Source organism: Tigriopus californicus, chromosome 2, assembly GCF_007210705.1.
Source record: "Tigriopus californicus strain San Diego chromosome 2, Tcal_SD_v2.1, whole genome shotgun sequence".
In the NCBI taxonomy this organism is placed as follows: Eukaryota; Metazoa; Arthropoda; class Copepoda; order Harpacticoida; family Harpacticidae; genus Tigriopus; species Tigriopus californicus.
Window position 1 is genome coordinate 1,473,059 of NC_081441.1, and position 23,741 is coordinate 1,496,799.

General features: G+C 45.2%; 4 protein-coding genes across 8 annotated transcripts in view; 1 reads left to right on the forward strand and 3 right to left on the reverse strand.

Moving 5' to 3' along the window:
* The window catches only part of LOC131892760 (tyrosine-protein phosphatase non-receptor type 4-like), a 17,149-nt gene extending 9,494 nt beyond the window's left edge, over window positions 1-7,655 (reverse strand). Inside the window, exons 1-4 of one of the 5 annotated variants that reach the window (XM_059242601.1) lie at window positions 7,150-7,307; window positions 3,910-4,322; window positions 3,183-3,849; window positions 1,721-2,653 (exon numbers count right to left, since the gene is read on the reverse strand). In XM_059242601.1, the coding sequence (XP_059098584.1) occupies window positions 1,721-2,653; window positions 3,183-3,849; window positions 3,910-4,236 (1,927 nt within the window). In that variant the 5' untranslated portion in view covers window positions 4,237-4,322; window positions 7,150-7,307. Of the gene's footprint in view, window positions 1-1,720; window positions 2,654-3,182; window positions 4,323-7,137; window positions 7,308-7,529 lie in introns of those variants that run through there. The other 4 variants (XM_059242598.1, XM_059242600.1, XM_059242597.1 and 1 more) reach the window with 4 other exon arrangements.
* Window positions 7,656-11,698: 4,043 nt separating this feature from the next.
* LOC131893486 (large ribosomal subunit protein eL37A-like) lies at window positions 11,699-12,992 on the forward strand. Its single transcript, XM_059243528.1, has 2 exons — window positions 11,699-11,858; window positions 12,629-12,992. The coding sequence occupies exons 1-2, from the start codon at window positions 11,856-11,858 to the stop codon at window positions 12,896-12,898; spliced, it is 273 nt and encodes a 90-aa protein (XP_059099511.1). The 5' UTR covers window positions 11,699-11,855; the 3' UTR covers window positions 12,899-12,992.
* Window positions 12,823-15,975, reverse strand: LOC131893477 (glutamate receptor-like). The gene is made up of 2 exons (XM_059243513.1): window positions 15,093-15,975; window positions 12,823-13,317 (listed from the first exon to the last, which is right to left on the reverse strand). Exons 1-2 carry the CDS (start codon window positions 15,815-15,817, stop codon window positions 13,002-13,004), a joined length of 1,041 nt encoding a protein of 346 aa, XP_059099496.1. The 5' UTR covers window positions 15,818-15,975; the 3' UTR covers window positions 12,823-13,001.
* A 2,201-nt stretch (window positions 15,976-18,176) lies between these two features.
* On the reverse strand, window positions 18,177-22,667 carry LOC131893481 (carbohydrate sulfotransferase 9-like). The gene is made up of 5 exons (XM_059243522.1): window positions 22,638-22,667; window positions 22,417-22,553; window positions 22,139-22,349; window positions 20,768-20,973; window positions 18,177-18,648 (listed from the first exon to the last, which is right to left on the reverse strand). Exons 3-5 carry the CDS (start codon window positions 22,271-22,273, stop codon window positions 18,201-18,203), a joined length of 789 nt encoding a protein of 262 aa, XP_059099505.1. The 5' UTR covers window positions 22,274-22,349; window positions 22,417-22,553; window positions 22,638-22,667; the 3' UTR covers window positions 18,177-18,200.
* Between the last annotated feature and the right edge of the window lie 1,074 nt (window positions 22,668-23,741).

Consider the following 23,741-nt stretch of genomic DNA (forward strand, 5'->3'; position numbering starts at 1 on the left):
CGATCTAATTCAATTTTGAGGAGATTCCATGCTTGCTCCATTAACCGTGTGATTTGTTCAAGGATGCCCATCCACTTCCTTTTTAATAAAAATACTTAATAAGATCGTTGAGGAATTTCAAGAATTTCAAGAAGAGTAGCTCTCCCAAGTGATGTTCCAGAACTCGAAACAACGAAGGTGAGGGGAGGGGGCACAAGTTATCCCTTTAACTACCAACCTTATGATGATTTCCAATGCAACAAGTATTATGCCAGGACCGCTCATGTCATGGGGGTGGGTGGATCATCGGGGGATCACGAAGTTAATTTGCGATGGAATTGGGTTTGAAAAATACAAGAACTCGATAACCTCGCGTTCCTAACTTGTTCATCACTGTTTATTGCCCTGTCCATTCGATTAATACCAGTTTGAGTAGTACCCAAGAGCTTCATGAATGGATCCGTGGAGGAAGAACAGACAGAGGGTAACAAAATGACAAATCTGTCCCAATTTCAAGGCCGCATTACAGAGGATCACAGACTTTTACTTGGGCAATAATATTTCCAAGGATCAAGAATCCGGTTGGTCAAAGTCAATTCAGCAGCCTTTAGACATCGAAGATCATTGCAATGCATTTTAATGGCTAAACGAAATGACTTTTGTGAAATCGCGAACTTGGAAAATACACACATGAAGTCAAGGTCGCCATGAGATCCGTTTTCTTGGCATGAAAGAATGAAAGACGGGCTTTGTCAAACGAGCGAAACTGATCTCTGTCGTAGTTTCTGCACTCATCGACGGTGATCTTTAGACTTCCCATGTCATAGGCTGACCAAGAGGCAAAAACTCAGAAGCCCAATTGGTCAATTTGTCATTTCAATTCTCGGGGGAATTCGAATTCAATGACGTGGACTTAGGGTTCGAAGATCCTTATGGTGACAAATTGCAGCAACTAGACTAAAATATAGTCAATATAGAAAGTGAGCACTACGTCGAGGATGAGGAATCATCTATTGATTGTCTGCACGAACTTTTCAAGATACACAAGTATCCCATACAATCTCCGCATTGCATTCTTGATACTACGATACGAGTACCGATCTAGTAGTGACGACAACAACAGCCTGACGGATATGGGGAGCACACACCTACCGTGCAAGTGTCTACTCAACCATTGCTGGAGCGTCTTCAAGCGCATCCTGGACGGTTTGTCCGAGTCCGTCTGCAAGATCTGACCCTTCAGCCACGAGTTCCACACTTGTTCGGAAGGCATTCCCCAACCACTTTGGATGGAGCCAACCGCACTGGATCAATGTTCTCAAAATTGATGTCTTCGTCGATCGGTAGATCGGTCTGTCTTTCTTTTCTCACTTCGAACGTATATGTATATCTGTCTGAATGTGCTGGAGTGTCTCAAAGTCTCAAATGGACAGGGGGCAATCGAGAACAGAGAGTCACAGTGTATGTTTCACGCCATGATCTCTATTCATCTTTTTCTTTCTCATGGCCTTGTTGGCAAGGGCTCAAAAACACGCAGGATCTCTTTTTTTTTTCATGCCGAGAATCACCTTTCAACGCGGTGCTTGCCACTCTCTGGACAAAGTTATTAAATATTATGCGGCACTTCAGGGGCCCCCAAGACTGCATGTAAGTAAAGTGAGCTCAAGAAGGAGAGAGAACGAGGGGGGGGGGGACAAGGGAACAAGGAGACATGAGAAAAACCGAACTACTCTTGACCTACCTTCGTCATCTGAATGTAAGGCTGCGCGATCAGGCCGGTCGACCCCATCGGTCTCTTCTTCCCAAGCCTTCTTTGGGAGCTTGGTACTGAAGGATTGCACTTTGTTATTCAGGCTCTCAAAGGCCCGATGGGCCAGGGAAGAGGAGCTAGCCGTCATGGAGTTGGCGTCGACCGAGCCGCGCTTCAAGCTGACCAACGCGGGCGCCGACGGCTTGAGCTTGCCGCCATGACTGTGCACGGACGAACCGATGCTGGACGTCTCGGGCGAGGCCAAACGAGGCATGCTGCCATCTCGGCGGTTCGCGATCTCCAGACTCAAGGGCAAGGTCTTGCGAGCTGGGAGGGTGCGCGAGAAGCTGGCCGGGGCCGAGGGTTCGGGGGGCTGGAGGCCAGTGCGCGAGCGACCGCTTTGCCGGAAACGGGCGCTCAGCGAGGGAAAGATGGCCCGTTTGGGCTGTTTGGGGCTGTAGTTGGCCGAGGACAGCCGGAAGAAGGCGTGGTGCTCGACGGCGGATTTCCACAGGTTTTTGCACGAGCGGTAGGAGGCCAGATTGAAGCCCAGTAAGGTATCGTAGTCTTCCGAGAGCTCGCGCTTCAGTTGGATGAAGAATTGCTTGCGCTTGAAGGATATCTTGACAATCTTGCTCCAGCTGAACGTGTTGATCTTGACCTGGTTCTGGAACACCACTAGACCCATGGAGGTGACTCCGAGCTGAATGTCCTTGCCACTGGAGTCCTTGCCGTGATGAATGGCAATCCCGTACATGTCTAGGCGCGTGGCATACTTCAAGAACCGTGAAATGGCATCCGCCCTAGTTTGTCCTCGGTGGAGTTTGTGCAGTTCCGTCACTTTGTGGTGGATCTCGTTCAAGTCCAAGGAATGGGTGTGTGAAAGTCGAGGTTGATTGTTGCTATCCCGCAAGTTAAGGAATTCTGAAAGAGGCGAAACGAGACAGTCAAGATAGAGCGTTGTGGCACGTGGATCAAGTGAGTGATACGTGAATATGTACTATGTCTGACATGTCACGGTGGACCATCTGAGACACAACAGTGCCATTCCAAGTGTCCCACCCACCCCTGCAACATACCACCCCAAATATAGCAGTCACCCGGGGGGATAGAAGTCTCGACCAATCGATGTCAATTTCCCATCGAGCATCTTTCTCTCTTCATCCATCTCTCCATCAGCAATCAGCATGCCTCAAGAAGTGAACTAATCAGTCAATTCAACGTTTCCAGTGATCACTACGTACATCACTATGCATGCGCCTGATATGTATATGTATGTGGTTATTAATACCGTGTTAGGTTAGGTAAAGTTTGAAAAAGTAGCACCGCCATCTGAACGAGGGAGAATAATAAGCAACAAGCAAGGCCCGCTGCCTCAAAGCAAAGTTAAACGTTCCAACGTTTAGCTGGTCTGTTGCTTGGCCAGGGTCAATTCATTCAAACAACTCATTACCCATTAATCCCTCTTTGCGGGAGGCGTCGTGATCGTCGAAATCTCCGCACTTGGCTTGGGCCGAATACGAGGCCAACATGCAGAGGCTGGAGATCGGGGCCGTGAGTCGACACTCCTGAAGGTCTCGCTTCACTTGCAGGTACATGTGCTCGCGGGTGTTGTCTTCGATGAACCGCGTGGGGTCCGTGGCGTAGAACTTGACCCGGAAGTACAGGATGGGCGTGGCCAAGCCCCCATTGAGGCGACTGCCCCCACCCAGTGCCCTCATTTGTTTCCGAATGGGCTTCTCCGGGTCCAGCCAACGCATCACATCCGGGGCGTGGCCCTGTGGCATGATCACGGCCCCCGAGTCGTTGAAGAGCAAGCCAAAGTACTGCCGCTCAATGGGCTCCAAGTGGGCGTGCACCAAATCCAACAGGACTTGCCCCTTGGCGCGTTTGTCCACCTCGAAGATCTGCGCCGTCCCGTCCAGAAACACCACATTGGCGCTCAGACTGCGGTGCGAGGCCGTCGAGGAGGAGGCGTGCCCGCCCAAAATGGAGGCCGAGCCCAAACTCGAGGTCGAGCTTAAGGTATTGGAGGCGGCAGCGGCCATTTTCAGGCCGCTCCGACTCATGGTTTTGCTCAGGGAGTCCAACATGGTGCTATGCCAGGCCTTGGACGTGGCCTTGGACGTGGCCTTAGACGTGGCCTTAGACGTGGCCTTAGACGTGGCCTTAGACGTGGCCTTAGACGTGGCCGTTGAGGCCGTGGCGGGGGTGGGCCCGCCGCCCGGTTCCACTGTGCCGGTGGACGGAACCCAGTCTGGGACATGGGACGGCGTCTCCCCGGCGGTCCCGCTGGGCGTGCTATATTTGTCGGCCAGGCATGACTGAGAGGCTGGGGTAGCCTGTGTGGCCTTGAAGGGCGGGGGAGGCTCGCCGGGCGTCTGGGGGACTACGGGGGCTGGAGCAGCCTCCTGAAATGCGGTGGCGTCGACGTTCTTCCGCTTCTTGAAGGGGAATCGCGGCAAACTATGCGAGGATTTGGCAAATTTTGTCAAGAAGAAAGGCATCAAACTTGCTCTGCTCACTCGCTCGCTCGCTCGCTGGCTCGCCAAGGTCACCACCCGCCACGTCGCTGAACCGTTTTAATCCATATCTGTAATGAGAAAGGGTTTTCTGTCAAGAATCTTGCATCGGAACTAGTTGGAGGCGAGAGAGACCCTGAGCTTATGGGTCTGAGCGAAAAATTGAATAAATGAATGAATGATTGAGACTTCCAGTGCATTGGAAACTTGATCGCTCATATGCATCATTACAATTGTCTTAAGCTTTTAGCCACACATGAGTTAATCGCAAGTACGTAGACAGGAATAACCGCTCGCATCCCTTGATGAATTGTCCATGGAATTGTCCATAGCTTCTTCTTCATCCATCCATCCCTGGAGCTGAACGAATTTGGCCGAAATCATGGCCAAATGACCGTTGGTACATGTGCTCTGAGCTCTTTGGAAAGTCCGGGCTTACATACACAGACATTCGTAGATAGAACTAGCTTTCACAACAATAGATAAGTGTGGGTTCAGTGTCCTCGAGGAAATCGAGGAAGTCCTTGATGAGTTTGATCCATTAAGAACATGTGCGGAGCACGTGACATTCAAACTTGATCTTGACCACCGCGCCACTCAACTTGTAACGAACGACCCATAGAGATTCAGCATCATGAACCGTTCAAACGTCGCTAAGAACGGTCATACATAAATGGTTGGCACCAACGTGCCAATTCATGGTTGAGGGAGGTTCGCCGTATCGTCGGTCTTTGTTTGGGAATTTCCATGATCTCTTCTACCATGCTTAGTCGGAAGTCGATGGCCATAAAAGTGATTGATTGAGATGATTTCGTACCACGAGAGAAAAGCGCGGCCTTATTTGGTTGCGATTACCAAATGACTAACTAATCTCTTCCGCCCCCTTAAAAATGCCCGGCCAGACACAGGGATCAAGTTTCGATTATTGTTTTCCTTTTTTGGCTCCTAGATCCTGCATGGGGGGAATCCCGTGCATTGCGAGAAAATTGTGATTACGAGGATGGGCTTACCTGAACAAGTGCAGGTTGACTTTGACAGATTAGGCTATGATTGCTATTAGGTAGAAAGCGGGGAAAATAACCAAGCCAGGTGTTTTTTTCTTTTTCATGCAGAGGTCACTAAGCTTATGGGGTAGTGCTGGATTGAGTCCGGACTCGAGTCATTTACTTGATTTTGGAGAAATTGGCCGGACTTAAGTCCGGAATCGTCAAAAAAATCATGTTTTTAAATGACAGGAAACGGACTTCATTCCGTCATGAATTGACCCTGTAATAAAGCAGCCCTTACATAATGATTTCATTGGTCTTGTTTAACTTAGGAAAAAACATTATAATTTACTATTATTTTATTTACCTCGAGTCCGTTAAAGACTCGAGTCCGACAAAAGATCAAAACTGGAGGGACTCGCCCCACCACTATTATGGGGTAACCCACATCCGGCTCCTCTCCTCGATCATCTTTCCTGTCTTTCGATTATGGTATCTATCCATTTCAAGTACGTTCTCGCACGTTCACGAGAGCTAAGCTACTGGGGGTGGGTGGTTTTTGCCTTTGGCCTTGTTCCAGTTCCATTTCTAGTCCCAGTTCCCCACCTCATGATGCCAGTTGGTTCAGTGGATGCGTAGAATCAGCTATCACGTCAGAAGAGCTCCACCATCATGGCGACGCGGTGAGCATTGCATCAAGCAAAAGTGATGAACGTTGATCGGCCTCTGTTTGCCTCTTTATCCTTGTCTAATGGATTCAGGGAGAGGCAAGGCGAGTGAGGCCAGCAGAATCCGTTCACTGGAAACATGCGGGTTTTCCAGGGAAGCTGCTGGTCTATACTAAATAAAAGAATCCTGGGCGACCTAGTTATCAATGCCATTCTCACTCACTGTTTTTCCCCTTAATCTTTCGATGATCAATAACGGACATGATGGCAACATTCCAGAGGGGAGGGCCATGGTAGTTGGCACATTACTATCATTTCCAGCCGCTGGAGGTTCTTAAACATAAAAAAGCACTCTCGACTGGAAAGTCAAGAAGCATTCATAGTGATCCGAGTTCTCAATAGTCTGACCTCGTCCCCCTCCCCCCCCCCACTCCCTCATGCGTCCCTATTTCGAAGGATAATTGCCAATGTGCGAGGGAGCTACCGGAACCACCATGGCCCCTAAATTAAGGTCAAGCCAGGTCATTCGCCCAGGAAGCCCTATAAGAGAGGAAAGAGGATAGAGGAAAAAGTTTCTCACATTTCCCAAAATGGTTCGTGGTCGTCCAAACTTTCCTCTCATTCAGGTAAAAGTAACCTGGTCAGGACGCTGCCCTCGGGTATCACTATTATTCAGAAACTAGCCTTCTGGTTCCACCCCAAATAGATGCCTGATGGATGCATGGTGTGAACCAGAACATGGAGAAACTGTGACTCACTCCTAAATACTTATGGCTGCTTGGCACCTGGGGAAAGTTTCAATTCAGGGATACCCGTTCACCAACCCGAATTACCTCCGGCTGAATGAGGTCAGACTGGAAAAAAAAAAAAATCCGCTTCCGATCGGACAGCCCTGGGCGTCTACTAACCGGTATTGAGCCTGGCTCAATACCGTGGGTTCAAATCCCGGAGAGGGCCCCGAGGACACCTGAGTCGTCCTCTCGACTGGACCATCAAGCCCACAACCTGAGCGTGACAATCCCTAACCTAATCCGTGGACTTGACCCTAGACTAAAAAGCCGGTCAGAACGAGATAAGGGCCCGCTCAGTGCGGCTTAATTTGCCGGAAGGAAGGATGGTCCAAAGGGCGGAATGGACAAGATGCCATCCAGTCGATCAGGACCATGATCATCGCCGACCATCGTATAATCAATCGTCTTGGGCTTTTTTTCTCCCCGAAGAAGCTCACTCACTCATGGACTCACTTCTTCCGTGAAGGTTAGATCATTCAATGATGCGGCCTCCAATGTCGAATGACTAGAGCTGAGGGCCGTATGTGTTGATCGATGGGGGTGTGCCGAGGGCGTGAAGGCCTGATTAGCACCGCATCACTCATTATTCATTCATTCATTCATTCATTCACTGACTCACTGACTCACTCAGAGGGCACGGGACTAAGCCGAGTCGATACTTCGATAGATGCAGAGATTCATAGATAGAAGGATGGAAAGATAGGAGAGGACACGAGTAGCAGGGCGAACAAACAAAAGGACGAACGGACGAAGGAACGAGTGAAAAATAACACCAACGAAAAACGAAAGAAACGGGCCTGGAGAGGAAATAGGAACACGCAGAATGGACCCACCACTCAACTGTATGTAGGATGAAGTCGGGTTGAACTTGCTCTTTTTTTACAACTCCAAGTAGACTGATTGTGTTCGTTCAAGAACGACGGGCGGGCTGGCTCCGTCTAGCTTGGTCCTGCCTTAGCAGCATTCAGCCAGCTAAATGGATGGATCCAGCGACAGAAGGGAAACAGCGGAAAGAGCCACAAACCCACCCACGAGCGGACGCACGGACGGACGGAGGGACGGAGTGACGGAGGGAGGGAGGGAGGGAGACACACAAACACGGACGAGAGATAGCAACATAGACCTTTGTAAGCCAGCCGACGGTGCGGACGCTGCGGACGCTGGGGACCGACGGTGAGACAGGTACCCTGCAGGGTGGCCACACAAATGGCACCGAGAAAAGGCCACACATCCACCCAGGGGCACACATAACGTGATTTCATCCGAGAAACACGCCAAATGATGCCAAAACAGACGTGACAGTAGCTTCGTCAACCCTCAATGGATGGACAAAGGGTTTCCTGAGGCCGTTTTCCCCGTTCTCGAATATTGGATGAATTTCTGCCCAAATGAACGGCATGCCACATGGCTTTACAATGGTCAATAACTTCGAATAAAGCTTGCCTGAATCTGAGGAGTTTGACCATTTAACCCTCGCCATGGTCGAGTTTTGTCAGTACTTCCTCAGTTTCATCGTTTTTACCTTCTTCCCTGACACCCTTTGCACCCGAATCTCAAGCGAAATTCGGCTGCATTTCGAACAGTGTGACTGTCAGATATGTCCTCAACAGAAGGGATACATCGGATACATGTTTCTGAAAAGAGAAATCAATCAGGTTGTCTGAAATGGCGCAAGCTTTATTTCGTATAGGGTTAAAATTGAATGTGATGGGCTCGGTTTTGGCTTTTATTTATCGATGGTCCCTCAATGGTAGAATTGAAAGCTAAACTGGACAGACTGATCTCAAGCATGACAGGGTGGTACTCATGACCGCCTCACAAATGGAACACTAGAACGCTTGGCTGTGACAAATGTAGTCTCTGAGAAGTTGACGATTTGATCGTATGTAAAGCTGAACAAGCGTCAATTTCAAAACATCAGTCACCTGGCTCTGAATGTTTTTCCTCCTCGATCCCTAGCTCAGGCTGAGGTATCCGTGACAATCCAGGAAAAACAAAACTTAGGGGCTAACAGGTCCCATCAGGCATCAAGGCATTAGGTCGAGACGGTCGAGATCATAGATATCTACGGTCGAAACGGGCTAAACCATTCAGCGCCCTCTGGCGCAAATCTGAAGCCAAAGGTGAAATAAAAGCAAGGGTGGAATATGAAGGGATTCAAAATACTGCGAGAAACAAGCAGCCGACGTGATTTGAAAAACTGAAGCTGGGACTAGTGCATTGCACCAAGGTGTCAGGTGCCATATTTGCAAGCCAAAAAGTGTACATCCAGCATATTTGGGACCCCTCTGGCATGCAAAAAAAAAAACATGTTTCACATGTTATTTCAGTCTGGCATGTTTTTTGGCATATTTTGGGAGTCTTTCAAACTGTCTGCTGATTCCTAAATTTTTCCCTAGACCAAAGAAGTAACAAGTATGATTTTTTTTCTGTTATTTCTTTCTGGCATGCTATGATTTTCATTTGGCATGTTTGGAGCCCTGAAACCTGGCAGCACTGCCCAGTACAACAATGCACTGGCAATGAGTTCAGGCCCTTCAGCATATTCTGAATGGTCTAAAAACCATTTTTACTGTCTGAAAGATGTCCCTCTGTAAAAGCATATACTTTTAGCCTATTGTCATTAGGAAATTTTGATTGTAACTACAATTGTTGTGATCATATATGAGATCCAGGTTGATGGATGCAACAAAATGTAGAGTCAAGACAGGAATAGCCAACAAATTGGAGACTTGTCACATTGGAAAATTCAATTTGATGAATCATCCTAATTGAGAATGATTTGAACTACAGATAAGGTATCCTTGTGTCAGATCTAAGTACTTCTACCATAAAAAATGGCCTTAGTATGGAACATATTGATCAAGTCAATAAAAAGTCATTAAAAGGCTTGGAACTAACAAATGTAGTTTATATCAAGTTTTCTAGTGTGTTTAATTTCCAATGAGGGTATGTTAANCATTAAAAGGCTTGGAACTAACAAATGTAGTTTATATCAAGTTTTCTAGTGTGTTTAATTTCCAATGAGGGTATGTTAATGGGTAGCGTTTTCCTGGGTCAAGTTTTGGGTGTCAAATTTTCTGATGGGACAAGTTTTCCGTTGTGCAGAGATACCTTGGAACTCATTTATGAATATTAATCTAGAGTAAATGTGCAACCTGAAATCCCAAAAACAACAACAAGGGAATGGAATTGAAAAATTCTGAAAGAAAGCCAGAGTTTGACAACTTAATATATCAAGCACTAAACTTTCATAATAAATCAAGTAGTTCCAGCTGTGGTTGTCAATCCAGTGAATAAGCTTATCCATTTTAGGTCAACTACTATTTTGAATGAAGGATTTAGTAAGTCACAGAGTAAACTTTCAGCCCACTAACATCATTTGTCATTGGGTTGGGCGTAACACAGTTCAATTCAACATTTATTTATACCCAGGCTCATGCCCAATCACTATTCAAAAGTGTTTTGATATACTGATAATTTTAATGTGAAATAAAATATTAAGTCTCACGACTAGTCCTTGGGAAAATGGTAGAAAAAAATCAGCAAAAAAGGGAACTAAAGGGTGAAAAATATTGACAAAAGAGGTAAAAATGTTAGCAAAATCAGTCATAAAAAAGATGAAAAAACAGTAAAATGAAGTCAGATGTTGTGAGAATTATGGTCAATTACAACCCGTTTTTTACAGTTTCTTTAAGTCCAACAGACTGCAACAGCAACCAAAACTAATCGGTGGAGAATAACGTTTATCCCAATTCAGCCGCAATTACCTTTAGGCTGTCTGTATAAACTTTGGTCCGATTTGTTAGTCAAGTGGTCAGGGATGCCAGGCATATGTTGAAAATTGCGCTTTCTTGAGCTTAAAGAAACCCATTGACAGGGCGAACCTGCAACATGACAAGAAGACTAATGGTGGAGCCCTGATGACCAGTACTAGTCTTGGTCATCGAGATACGTCCACAGTCTTGAGTGGTCTATTAGTACTTCTACAAATTAGGTGATACAAACGTAAAGGGACGAGGATGAGAGCTGATATCGGGCAAAGCATATTTTCATGATTTTGGTGACGCAACTCAACCGAATGTTCGTTCGATTTCTGGGAACTCGCTCAACTTCGATTCAGAACCCCTTTCATCCCTCTGGTTGCCCTGGTCCTTGGGATTTTCTAGACCCCCCAACCAGCCCTAAGCTCAAGCGGCTGATTGGGCTCAGGTGAACAGGCTGAGAAAATGTACACTTCTCAATGTTGCCAGAAAACCTCAGCGAAGGCCAATTTTTTCAAAAAAAACAACTACTGTTAAAACTCGTAGGCGACGCTCCAAGGGATGGTCTCCGACATTTCATTCCCATAGATATCATTTTGGGGGGGATTTGAATTGCGTCTTAGTCCATACATTATACTTTTTTCTCACCTGAGCATGGATTAACGTTATTCTCTACCGATTAGTTGGCGGTTTTCGTTTTTATATTTGTGGCAAAATTTCATAAGGTTTACATAGAGAGTTCAAGGGTTGTTAATATCGAGTTGGGTTAGATTGGGTTAGGTTAGGTTAGGTTTGATTAGGTTAGGTTAAGTTTAAAAAGTAGCACCGCCAACCAATCGATGGAGAATAACGTTTACCCTTGAGCATGCTGTGGAGGGCGCAAGCAGACAAACATCACTAGGGCCGGTTCAAACTTTCATCATGCAAAAAAAAAAAAAATGCATATCCCAAGACTTTCTGCAAATTTTTGGCCAAATTTAAATAACTGATGAATTCAACTTGTGCTTGGTGCAGGTTGGCTGTAATGTTTGTCTAATTCGTCCTTTTACGAAATGTCCCAAATCAGGGCGCCGCACCGCACCACCATCCTTGATTTTCCTTGACTGCGCATATATATTTATACACGAATTCAGAGAGATCGTAAATTAGAAGAACAGACACCGGAAAAGCAAGTGCAAATTTGCCTCATTCAAGCCACAGCACAGACTCCTTGGTAAATGGTGATGAAAATGACCTCCCAATGGCTACTTTCGGCACTTCATAATAAAAAGGTCACTTTTGAACGAAATTGGCTTCTAACGACAAGGGTGAATTGGCTACACTGACATCATATGCCCCTCTCCTTTTATTCGTGTCAGCTGACGATCGCTCTTTCCGCCTGGATCCTCCAGCAAAATGGTAAGTTCGAAATCAAGACCTCGATACAAAATCTTTGCCAATCGAGTCCATCCCCCCGTACCGCTCCTCGGGGATGGAAAACCCCGATAGGAACGAGCTGGCAACGGTTGAAGGGCTTGCCGTGGGACCCGAGCCCTGCTCAGGGCCCACGGGTGGGGGGACATGAACTTGTTATGAACCATTGACAACGGTTTCAGAATGTCGGACCTGGGATTGATTGGTTCAGGCTCGAGACAGGGTCCTTTAGGGTTTGTGCGGGCAGGGGTCTGACTTGGCACGAGAAGATTTCGAAGAGGCGTAACAGAACTGTTCGGTTCAAGTTCATGCCTGATCCGTTTTGAATTGAAAATGCAGACTAGCCTGACCTTTCCCAGTTCAACTTGACCCGCCCAGTGTCACGGGCGGGGGCTGCCCGTGCTTGTCCACATCCTTATGTGGGTACGGCCTTACGATCTACATATTGACGGCAGTATGTGCCTGGGGTTAGTTGAGCCTAGCAGAACCTCGTGTCTTAATTTTGGCTGGTGCCAAGAGGGAAACCATTGGGAGAGTTGGTTCGCCATTATCGTTGTCCCCGTCGATGGACTGGACGGGACTCAACAGTTTGATCGTTCACCAGTTAACCAATCTTTCGTTTTATCGGGAAATTTAACGTCGTGCTAGCCAAGTCGAGCCCATATGTCCCATCTTTAAATACTGGCCACTCTATCGCCCTAGTAATACCAATTTTAGCTAACATACTTGACGTCCTTATTGTCCTTGTCTTCCAGACTAAGGGAACCAGTTCGTTTGGTAAACGCCGCAACAAAACGCACACGCTGTGCATTCGTTGCGGCAAAGTAGCCTTCCACATCCAGAAGAAGCGTTGCGCGCCTTGCGGTTATCCCGGCGCCAAGATCCGCAAGTACAACTGGTCGGTCAAGGCCCGCCGAAGGATGACCACCGGAACCGGCCGTATGCGACATCTCTCCGTGGTCCGACGACGATTCCGCAATGGATTCCGTGAGGGCACCACGGCTCAATCCCAGAAGAAGGAATAGACGTACAAGCCTATGTGCGAACCTCTTTTGTGAATGATGCCGATGCCGTGTAACCACCAACCATGAATAAAAAGAGAACCCTGATTCTTTATTACATCGTCTTTCAACTTTGACATTGACTTAGTGCGGATTCGAACATCAAAATCAGGGCGCTCAAACCCACCCCCAGACCCACGCTGAGAAACGGGCCAAAGGTCCAGCTCAAATCCAAGCCCTGACCGGCCTCATTCTGGGCGTGGTCCAAGGACAGGATGGGCGTGTGACGACGTCGGAGCTGCTGCTTGAGGCCGGACTCTTTGATGCGCTCAATGTAGAAGTTGAAGAGGAGACGGAACTCTGAAGTGGGCGGGAAGGGTAGGGTCATGGCGTACATTTGGTTCGATAGAATAAGGTGCGATTGGGTTCCAGGAATAGGCGGGCTGAAACAGACATGGAGACACGTTGAGCACTGACGGTTCTTTTGTCAGGGATGTCTCGTCCCCCCAACTAATTACATATCAGCGCACCGAAATCATAGTGAACTGGGCCTATTTCACCCCGTGCGTGCTAATCTTGCACACCCAGGTGTACATGGTTTACTTTCGAATCCCGTAGATTAATACGTTTTACTTCAATTTTACACCTTGGCCTGGCTTTGAGTGAGTAGATTTGTAGGCACTGATCTTTCAAAACGCATTTTGAAACCACATTCTTCTGCTTCCACGATTGTCAACGATACCATGGTACCGATATCAATTGGGCTGGAGAGAGAGAGGCAAATGTCTCCTGACCTTTTTGGTCTTCTTTTACGCTAAATCACTTTTTTGGCTGTTTCCACATGTTTCCATTTCGTATTACGCATACGAGCGTTCTAGAACAAAAACGCCACTGAATTAAATGAATAAGATTAGAAAATTTGATTCAAGAAGACCCTTTGGTTTAAATTCCACTTCTAGCGTGAAATATGTTAAGCTATAAATGTCAATCAAAGATTTTTGAGTCTTGGTGAGAAAACTTAACAATCCTTTAAGCGATGGTTGTTGGCGATCAAGCACCATGGTGAAAGGTTAATCAATTTGGCTGGTTAACTATAGATTCAATTTCAGTTTCAATGATACTTTTAATTATATCTAGAACGCATATTGGATGATCTAAATTAACAAAGACAAAACATGTTTGCGATCACACACAAGAAAGATTTTAACGAAAAAACTAATTTGTAAGTCCGAGGAAAAAGTCCCATCATATTTGGTCCAGAGCAAATGAATACTATGTGACTGAAACAATCTATAGCAGCTGTGCTTCCTTACTAAGTCCAACGAGATTTAGTCATTTTGAACCGTTCCGCCCATTGTGGCTACTATTACTATTGGCAGACCCTAGGGTAGGCCCAACGTATTGTGCATTTTGCGATTTTTCTGTGCTTTGTGTAATGCTTTTTTGTTTAGCCACTTTCAAGTCTTTCTCGGCGCATTTTATTTGCCTTTTAATTACAGCCCTAATGAATATGCTCGTTCAGCTCTGGCAAGCCTGTATCTTGAAACCTAGGGTGTTTTTTGAGGGGTCGGGTGACGCAAATCATCAGCTTGATTTGGAGCATCTTTTACTTATAAACACGATATTTGAATGGAAACTTGGTGCTTGCTTGCATACTTTCCGTCTATTCGACCTCTGCCGAATACATACTTTCCGCCTATTCGACCTCTGCCGAATATGTTGAGCATAAAGTCTCACACCATGCTCACTTTACGGGTCAATTCAAGCAGGTTGATTGATAATTGAGCTACCCGACCCCCCGATCTCGTGGGTTGACACGGTAGAATTCGGTTAATTTTCTGAAGATGTCAAAATTAGAGGGGACTCGAGGGTTTCAAAAACGCACTCTCAGCTCAAAGTATAAAGCTAAAAACTTGGTTGCATCTTTCATCAATTTGTCAAGAAATGTTTGGAATAAATAAGCATTATTTGGGTACTGGCCCATGTACAAGCTCTAGCCTACAGTATACTATCGCAAAGATCTTGACTTGACCGTCTGACCCTGTCGTCGATTAGGAGAAACTTGAAAGACGATGGGAAGGCACGAGTATGAAAATAAAGAAATCTTTTAACATGATCCATCCTAAAAAATTGGGTCTGTGAAGATATAGGTGGACGATCAACTAAGTGAGAGCCTCCGAAGAAGTGTATCAATATTTCATTTTGAGATCCTTCTTACCCAATGGCACTGTAATACACCTTGTTGGAGTCCTCGAGAACAGCCGCAATTGCCTCAGGCACGGATTTCACCAGAGCTTGTGGGTTGTCTTTGACCGTCTCCACGTACAGCTGGTTCTCCACAGATCCAGGGGGTGCATCTTTCAAAATAAGCTCGACCACCTCGCCTTTTTCGAAAATCAATTGCTTGCCTTTTTGGTATACTTCCTCGAAGGTATCCAACGGGTTGGGATCATCCAAGATGGTGAGGTTGGTGGTGAGAATGGCGGAATAGTGGGCAAACATGACGAAGGTCAAAATCCCCAAGCACATGAGTGCGCCACGTTCGGACACGGAGCGGGTTTGGCCGAAATCTCCGCGTTGGATAACGAAAACCAAGACCGTGCCCACGGGGGACTCACTTCCAGTCAGATAGAGAGCCAAGACCAGCCCAACTATGGACGCCAAGTAGGCGCCCCATACCAAAACGGAGAAGGGTCGAACATAGGGCCAAACAGTCCATTCGGGACCCTGGGATGCACTCATTAACAGAACCGATTGGACCGGGCCCAGAGAAGCCGAGAAATCTACCACGCCTTTTCTGCCATCGTGGTTGGCGTATGCCACTGAGCTCAAATCCGCCTGGTTGGTGTTCAACTCGCCCAAGATGCCACTCCACGTACCATTTTCGAGATTCGAGCCAAACTCGAGATCAAATGGCCTGCGGTTGATCAGCCGGAATCCCATGATGTTTTGGAAATCGTAGATGAGATCGTGGTATTCTCCGATAACCCTCAGGGATGATTCATCGTCTCCCTCTGGCAACACTTGTTCCCTGCCGCCAGCCCACGGCAGCACCAGATTAACCAGTGTGATTCCAGTTAGATTGGCGCGTCGGACCCAAATATTACCTTCACCGGTGATGGAATCGGTCCTCGGGTTGTACAAAGCCACTTCTTGACGGCGCAAGTGCACCTTTTTGATCCGGTAGACCTCGCTGATCTTGAAAGTATCCACGACCGGGTCGTAACTCAAGCAATACACCTGGGAGTCCAGGCGCAGAGGTAATCCGTCCAAGACATTGCAATCTGGAAAGATCCATTTGTGCTTTGCCCATAGGCTTGCTTGGTCAATGGTCAAGATATCCTCGAGGGCGAGGGCGTTCATAACCATGACCAATCCTACTTCCCGATCAGCTTTGGCGGAAAGCTGTCGAATCCATTGCTCCCCGATTTGGCTGTCCAGCACTTTGAATGGAGCTTTGGACACTTGATGCTGGTCCAATTTGATCCAAATGGATGCAGGATCATTTGAATTGGCATTCAAAATTACCACTGATTGGACTTGAAAGAACACTGTGAAGGTAAGGGGCAACATGGTGTTGGAAGTTTGGTACCTAAACGAAAGTGCCCTACAACGATCAATTAGCGTTGAAGGTGAGGCCCAACTAATGTCATTACTTTCCATAAGATACATAATTCATGGTTAGGGAACGGATCTGAACGGGTAAAAAATATTCTCATAAAATATTGTTTGTCACTTTCGAAGCTTCTTTTTCAGTAAAGCTATATCGATTGAATACCGCGTTAACTGGCCAAAACAGAAGAACTTTTAAAAAGTGTTGGTGTGTTTGTTCCTTAAATTTTTGCAGCTCAATTCAGCGGGATTATGCTACAGACATTTTCAAATCCTTATTGTTTTTTGAGGTGGGTTTATGTACTTTGCCCGTCTTCTCCACTTCCCGTATCGGTCTATCCCGGATCCAAAAACTCGGTCCAATCGCATTTAAATTCGCTTTGTAAATGTATTCATGATCTTTCCTCGATCCAATCCCTCCATTCAGGTCTCAAAGCAAAGGGCGTCTAATGTGTGCTCAACACTAATGACAAGGAAGGATCTAGCAAAACGACACCAAAGGACTTTCAAGTATGCAATCAAATATTCAATATCGAGCAAACCTCGGTCGTTGGGCTCTTTTCGAATAGATGCCTGACAGTACCAAACGTCTTTTAGGCGAGGCGGGCTTGCTGAATTTTAGTGCTTCCAACCAAATTTCCTTACCGTGAAAGCAAAATTCGTGAAACCATTCTCAAAAGAAATAGAATCACTGAGAAATAGAATGAGTCCTAAATCGTTTTGAAACAATCATCACTGAGGGCAATTGTTAATGAAAGGCGCACAAATAATGACATCTAAGGGCAAAATATGATTGCATGCCTTTGAAGTAAGCTTGGAATTTCAATAGGATATTCATTCACTGGTTATTAGAGCCCGTCTCTAGTAACAATTTGGCTGAGCCAAGTACCACTGGCTTAGGGACGGGGATGTTAGGTTCAAGAATTAGCAATTTAAAAGTCATTGGACGCATTATATATTCATTCAATTGAAACTTTTGGTCATTTGGTCATTGCAATCACCTACCTGTATTTAATTTCAGCGCAATCTCGATTAGATCTTGTGCATCATATCAAATCATTTGCTTACATGGTCTTAGATGTCTTGTCAAGTGTGGAAAGTGCAACTTTGTATAAAAAGTATTCCATGTTGGTGAGAATGACGACAATTTTTAGAGAATTCGTCCAAGGATTCGACTTAGAGACTAGAACAACACTGCAAAAAGTAGGCTCTCTGTTCAGAGATAGCCCGAGTCCAATCAATCCCTTGGAGATTTTAATTAGTTTTGAAAGATTCTCGGGAACAAATGTTTTTCGAGAAAGTTTCTTGACTGAAGTGTTCTACTTTATTCGTGATTTCTCGTTGTCGCTTTCGTGAGAACGAAAGTCTTTGGGGTGGACATGCCTTTTTTATAAACTGCGAGCGCATATATGCTACTTTCGCCAAATCTCCAGTCCTGTCCAAAAATACGTAAAAATCCAACAATTATCCTTGCTTGAGACACGTGGACAAACGTTCCCTCTGTCAACAAATGCACCACATAAATTGCCCAGGGTGTGTCTCCATTGAGGGTTATTTGGCGTCAGTTAGAGGGCTTTTCTGATGGGCCCTAAGCCACAATTATAAGGGTTTCTAATTGAATGGGCGTTGACAACGTTTGAGCACAATGTTACGACATTGAATGAACTGTGCTCCTTCACCCGTATTTTAGTTCCAGGCCATCTTTTTATTGACATCAGTATTCTTGATCGGAGTAACCAAATAATTTAAAATCATGCTTGTACATTTCGAAGATTTGAAGCTTGATCCCGGCGGAGACCTCCTGCATATATTCCAGGGTACTTTTCGAGGACAAATTGTGTTTGGTACCGGCGCTATTGTAGGAGGTGGTCAGTAAGGACTCGGGGATCAGATGGGACAGATTCGTTTGAACCAGAATGTACTTGGCATCGGCTGCAAAGGTCTCTAAGTGTCCAATCGCGTGGTAGGCATTGGTGCAATGTTGACAATTGCAGTAAATTGGCCTGAAATGAATATCCAATTTGCACGGGTCTCTCTGCCGACTCAAGAGGTACTGAAGGAAGCTCGGAAAACTTGTGTCGCCGTAAGATGCCTCGAGCCACTCGCAAAGCATGGCGCTATAGGAGCACCTCTCGATTTTATCCCGATAACCGGAAACGAGTCTAGAGAGAAAGCCATAAAATGATACAATTGAAAATTCGTTCATTTCATATTTGCTGCCTTTTCCATCGCTCCTACGATCCAAACTCCCAACAGTACTTACAATACGAATATTATGCGTTCAGGTTGAGATCATAATGAAAGCATAGATGTTCTGGCACGTGAAAACCACACTACCCTATGCGGCATATTTAACTATACACTTGTTTTTATCTCAAAAAATCATCAAGAACTAGTTCAGGGACAACTTTACACAAATATTTATTAAATAGGAATTTGTTAGCGGTTTCGAAATGACTTTGTCATTCAATATGGCCGCCTTCGCCCTTGATGACGGCCTCAAACCTCCTCCGGACGCTGTTGCACACGGTACGGATGTAGTCCTCATCCAAGTTGTCCCAAGCGACTTTGATGGCGGACTTAAGTGAGGTAGTTGACCCATGGGGTTTGTGACAGGCCTCTCTCTCGACTTGTGCCTAGATGGAGAAGTCCAACGGGTTCAAGTCGGGAGAGCTAGGAGGCCAAAACTCCTTGGCCCAGGAAGACTTCAGGTTGGCCTTCAGGAACGCCTGGGTTTTCTTGCTCGTGTGGTAAGGGGCGCCGTCTCGCTGGAATATATACGGGGTGTCCCTATACTCCTTGTTTATCCATGGGATCACCTGGTCCCTCAAGAGCTGGAGGTAGACCTCGGAGTTGACTTTGTCTCCCTCTGGGATGAATATGGGGGGACATTTCTTCCCGTCTGAGCCGAACACCCCAAGCACCATCACGGAGGCCGCGTGCTCGGTCTTAAAAGTGAATTTGACGTGATCGGCAACTTCATCCACGGCTACGGTTGAAATGTATCGGTCAAATCGGCTGTTGCTCACGCGATCCACCCGGAACAGCTTTTCATCCGAGAAGAGAATGATTGGCGGCTTGTGCTTGAGGCAGTTGAGAAGCAACTTCGACCTGAGTAATCTCTTCCCTTTCTGTCAATCCGAATTTTAATGGAACTGACCTTGGATTTTGTCCGGATAGTTCGTTTTCGCCATTGTCCTTTCTTCCTATCCACTGATCCAGTAGAATTCCAACGCTTATTGAAGTCATAGACGGCCTTCCGCGTGATTCCAAGGCCCTTCGAGATCTCAGTTGGCGTAGTCAGGCTCGACGTCATTTCGACAACCGCTTTTCTTTTGCCATCCATTTTTAGGACAAAAAAATCGGAGGGAAAAGCCAACAACAAATCGCAAACTATTGTTTCAAGGATCACGCAGCCTTATTTTTGAGATATTTTGTTGATTGGTTTAAAAGTTATGACCATTTTTTTACGTGTATAGTTAAATACGCCGCGTAGGGTAAACCAACCAAGTCATGAACAAATCAGACATTGAAAGATACATGATAAAACATGCACTTTATGAAAGTGAAATGACTGAACCCATCAATTATCCTGCTGGCTGAATCCAAATGAAAAGCACCCAGAACGTTGATGGGACCTTGCCAATCTATGCAAAAAGGTACAATGATATAGGAAGCTGGAATCAATGTTTGCCTACAACTTTTCCTTTAAAATCTCATAAGTATCTTCTTTAAGTTTCTGCTTTGCTTGATATAACCTCGTTTGAAAGGGCCGAAATTCAAAACGCATATATTGCATTCAACCATCGAATTCAAACAACTCCTCGAATGAGAGTTAGGATGTGGCAAGTCCTTAATTATGGAGTTAATCTGGAATATAGTTCAAAAATTGTCCTGGTCTGGTTGGAAACCTTCCACAGGATCAACGCCTATGTTTTCCTTACATTAAATCTAGAGGGAAGGAAACTGAACAACAGAAGGGGCCATATTAACCCAAAGGATTGTGCCAATCAGTCTACGATCTGAATTAAAGGCTGCTTGACATGAGGGAGGCGCTCCTAAAGTTGCGGAAATAGGTCCATCACTCATCATCATGACTGATCTGAGATCTCGAATGTTCCGGCCAAACAGTACTAATGGTAATTTTTTAGAATCGCTCAAAAATAGACAGCTAACAGGTGAGTGAGCCAGCCTGAGGTTCGCACTTTCTGAGCTCAAAAATCCCAGGGCTTGGGAAAAAAAACGTCCCAACGCAACACCCACACAACACCCCGTATTTACCTTTGTATTGGGTGACGCACAAACGTGAATTTGTACGTGTTTCCATCGGTCAATTGTTCCCAGGCTTCTCGATGAGTCGAAAAAAGACTCCGGACTTGCTTTTGGAAGGACTTCAATCCCTTCGTTGAGACCATCACCGATTTCTTCTTTGACTCGTCGACATCGGACAGAACGTAAAAGATGCGGAACCACGTGTTCAACCCAATCTACCAAGTGCTTATTAGTTGACTACATCAATTAACAGATCTGTTTCAACTACATTATAAAATGTGATTAGTTACAATTACAAATACATTCGTTTCGGATGTGATAAATGACAATTATTTCATTTTGAGATGTATATAACTACAATTACAATTACTTTCATATTGCAATTCAATTACCTTTTTTGAATACCTATTTTGAAGAAAAGGATTTGGCTCACCTTTTTTGGCTCACCTTTTTCTGAATTCGCCATCGTTCTCATTTTTTGAGCGAGCTTTTTTCCAATTAAGTAGTGCAGGTATGCAGTAACTAACTAATTTGGCCTGAACAAGCTAAACGCTCTCTAATATTGAAATGCAAGAATTAAATTTTCACAAGAATGTCACAAGAATGACATGCCTTGAAACACTACTGGTATGATCTACTTGAGATACAATGGTCAGTGATCGAGATATTTGGCAACACTAAAGGACCGTACTCCATTGGTGCGAAGTCCAATGAGTATTACAGTCCAGGCAGGAAAGTTCAAGTAAGAAATAAATCGACAAGCAAGATGAAATGGAGAAACGTCAACATCAAGCGTAAATTAAATGGTTGTTAATATGCATAAGTTCTTTGTTTGGCGGGTGGAAATGTGTTGGTCATACGTATATGAATTACATCCCTTCAAATGTAATTCATCATAACCACAATCAAACTGTTTCTCAATGTTATTAATAACAATTGCATAAAAACGCAAGTTTGTTAATTAGTCTACCGAAGGAAAGGAAATCAAGGCAAAGACAAAACATTTATCTGGCACCCTGATTGCGGGCATTTTGTGGAGGGAGAACCTAGACAACATCACAGCCAACTCGCACTCGGAGTTAATTGAATTTTCAACCATCGAGTGATCGTGATGTTGTGTTGCAAAACAAATTTTGGTGCAATTCTGTCATTCCACTAACAACTTGGCTCAAAAGCACGATTCTGTTCACTACAACAAGCCGGGAAATTGAAATAGGTGACAAATTAAATTTATGCACGGTGTGGGTTGGCTGGACATGTTGTCTATAGTTTTGCTCCATAGAATGTCGTCAGCTGCTTGTTTTCATTTCACTTCTCAAGTGTAATGGATTCAGTGGGGGAAGAGACCACTCCTGCCTTGGAGATATTGAATTGCATTACCTTGGGTATGGGACAAAAAAATAAGTTGTGGACAGGGTCAGAAATGGACAGTGAGGCCATTTTGCTCTTAAATAGCTCTTGCTTGGCGTTGAGACTTTGGCAGTATCTCTGGAGGATTTTCTTCCTTCTCGCCATCTCCAGGCTGCTCGTTTCAAACCAACTGTCGCGACCATGTTTGGCAAGGATGTCATCATTTTCTTTGGCGGGGTGTCTATGACCAATACCGGAATCAAATTTTGAACATAAGATTATATGGGAACTTATGCACAATGTCATACTTTGGCGATTTCAAGGTTGGCTGATGAGGTGGATGAAGACCAATAGTGAAAGAGTTAGGATCAGTAAGATCCACATCCTGATGTGCCTTGTTGTTATTAGTAGTACCAGGGAGTACAGGGATTGTTAGGTTCAACTCCTGGAAGGCAAAGTAAGCGACGAAAAGTGAAATTAAAGCCACAACTCCTTTCCGCGATCGTTTTAGCAACGTTTTGAACATCACCTCTAATCGAATGCTTGAGTGAATGAGTGATTGATTGATCGTGATGGTCGTGATGGCGGAGAGTCCCACAGTTGTGAGGAAAAGATGGAACACTTGATGAAGAGCCTAACAGATGGAAGCTGTTTGACAATGGGATCCAACAATATAGTAAGTGTTCTGTGGACATTAATCTGCAGCATAGCAAATTTAATCATAAGGCCACTTTTTGTATCTATTACATCTAGGGGGTAATCAATGGAAGGCAAAAAAAACTAATGCGGAAATCCACTTCCCGCAAGAGCCAATGCATTTTCTCTCTGGGCTAACGTCCACCCGCTAGCTCCGAAACAAGAGTTAAATACACACCTTTGTTTCAATAAAACAAATAGGATCAGTTTATCAACGCCAACCGACTTCCAGAGAGAATAGTAATGCCGATTTTGGTTTTGATGGTTCGTCAGTTTTCTTCAATACTTCCATCTATTTCCATTCCATCTATTATCTAACGGCCATACCGCCCAACGATGTATGTGGCCTTGTCCAAAGACTCGCGCCATTAATTTTACGCAACCCTTGGCATGCATGTTTAAATCATTCACTTTGCAGCCGCTAATCGTATTTTCTCTTGCTCGTCATTTGTTGGCATGTATTCATTCGTCTTGACTAGATGTCGAAAAAACCTGAAAAGGAGCTTTCCAATCTTCCAACTTTTTCAATGCTTTTTCGACTCTTTTTTTCAACTTATTTACGTGCTTTCACATTTTAGACCAATTTTAGCCATTTGTTCATTTGGGTCCTTATCTGATTTCTTCTTAACTTGTCTTTCCTTTTTGCGACTATTTCTTTATTTCCGTGGAGCATGATCAGACATCCATGGATCAGATGAAGAATTTAATCCCCAGCAAGAAGTGTTTCGCAGTTATATCGAAGGTAACTCCCTTTCATATATTTGTGAAATTCAACGGAAACGGGAGCTGCATTTGCGCTCGCCATTAGATGCATAGGCTGCGTTAGTTTTAACTGTCGACTGCCGTGAGACCCAATCACTTTGATCTTTTTCAAAAAAAAACCCAATGAAGCCTGGGTTAGAAATAGCCACAAAGACATGTTTTTCAAACATCAGTG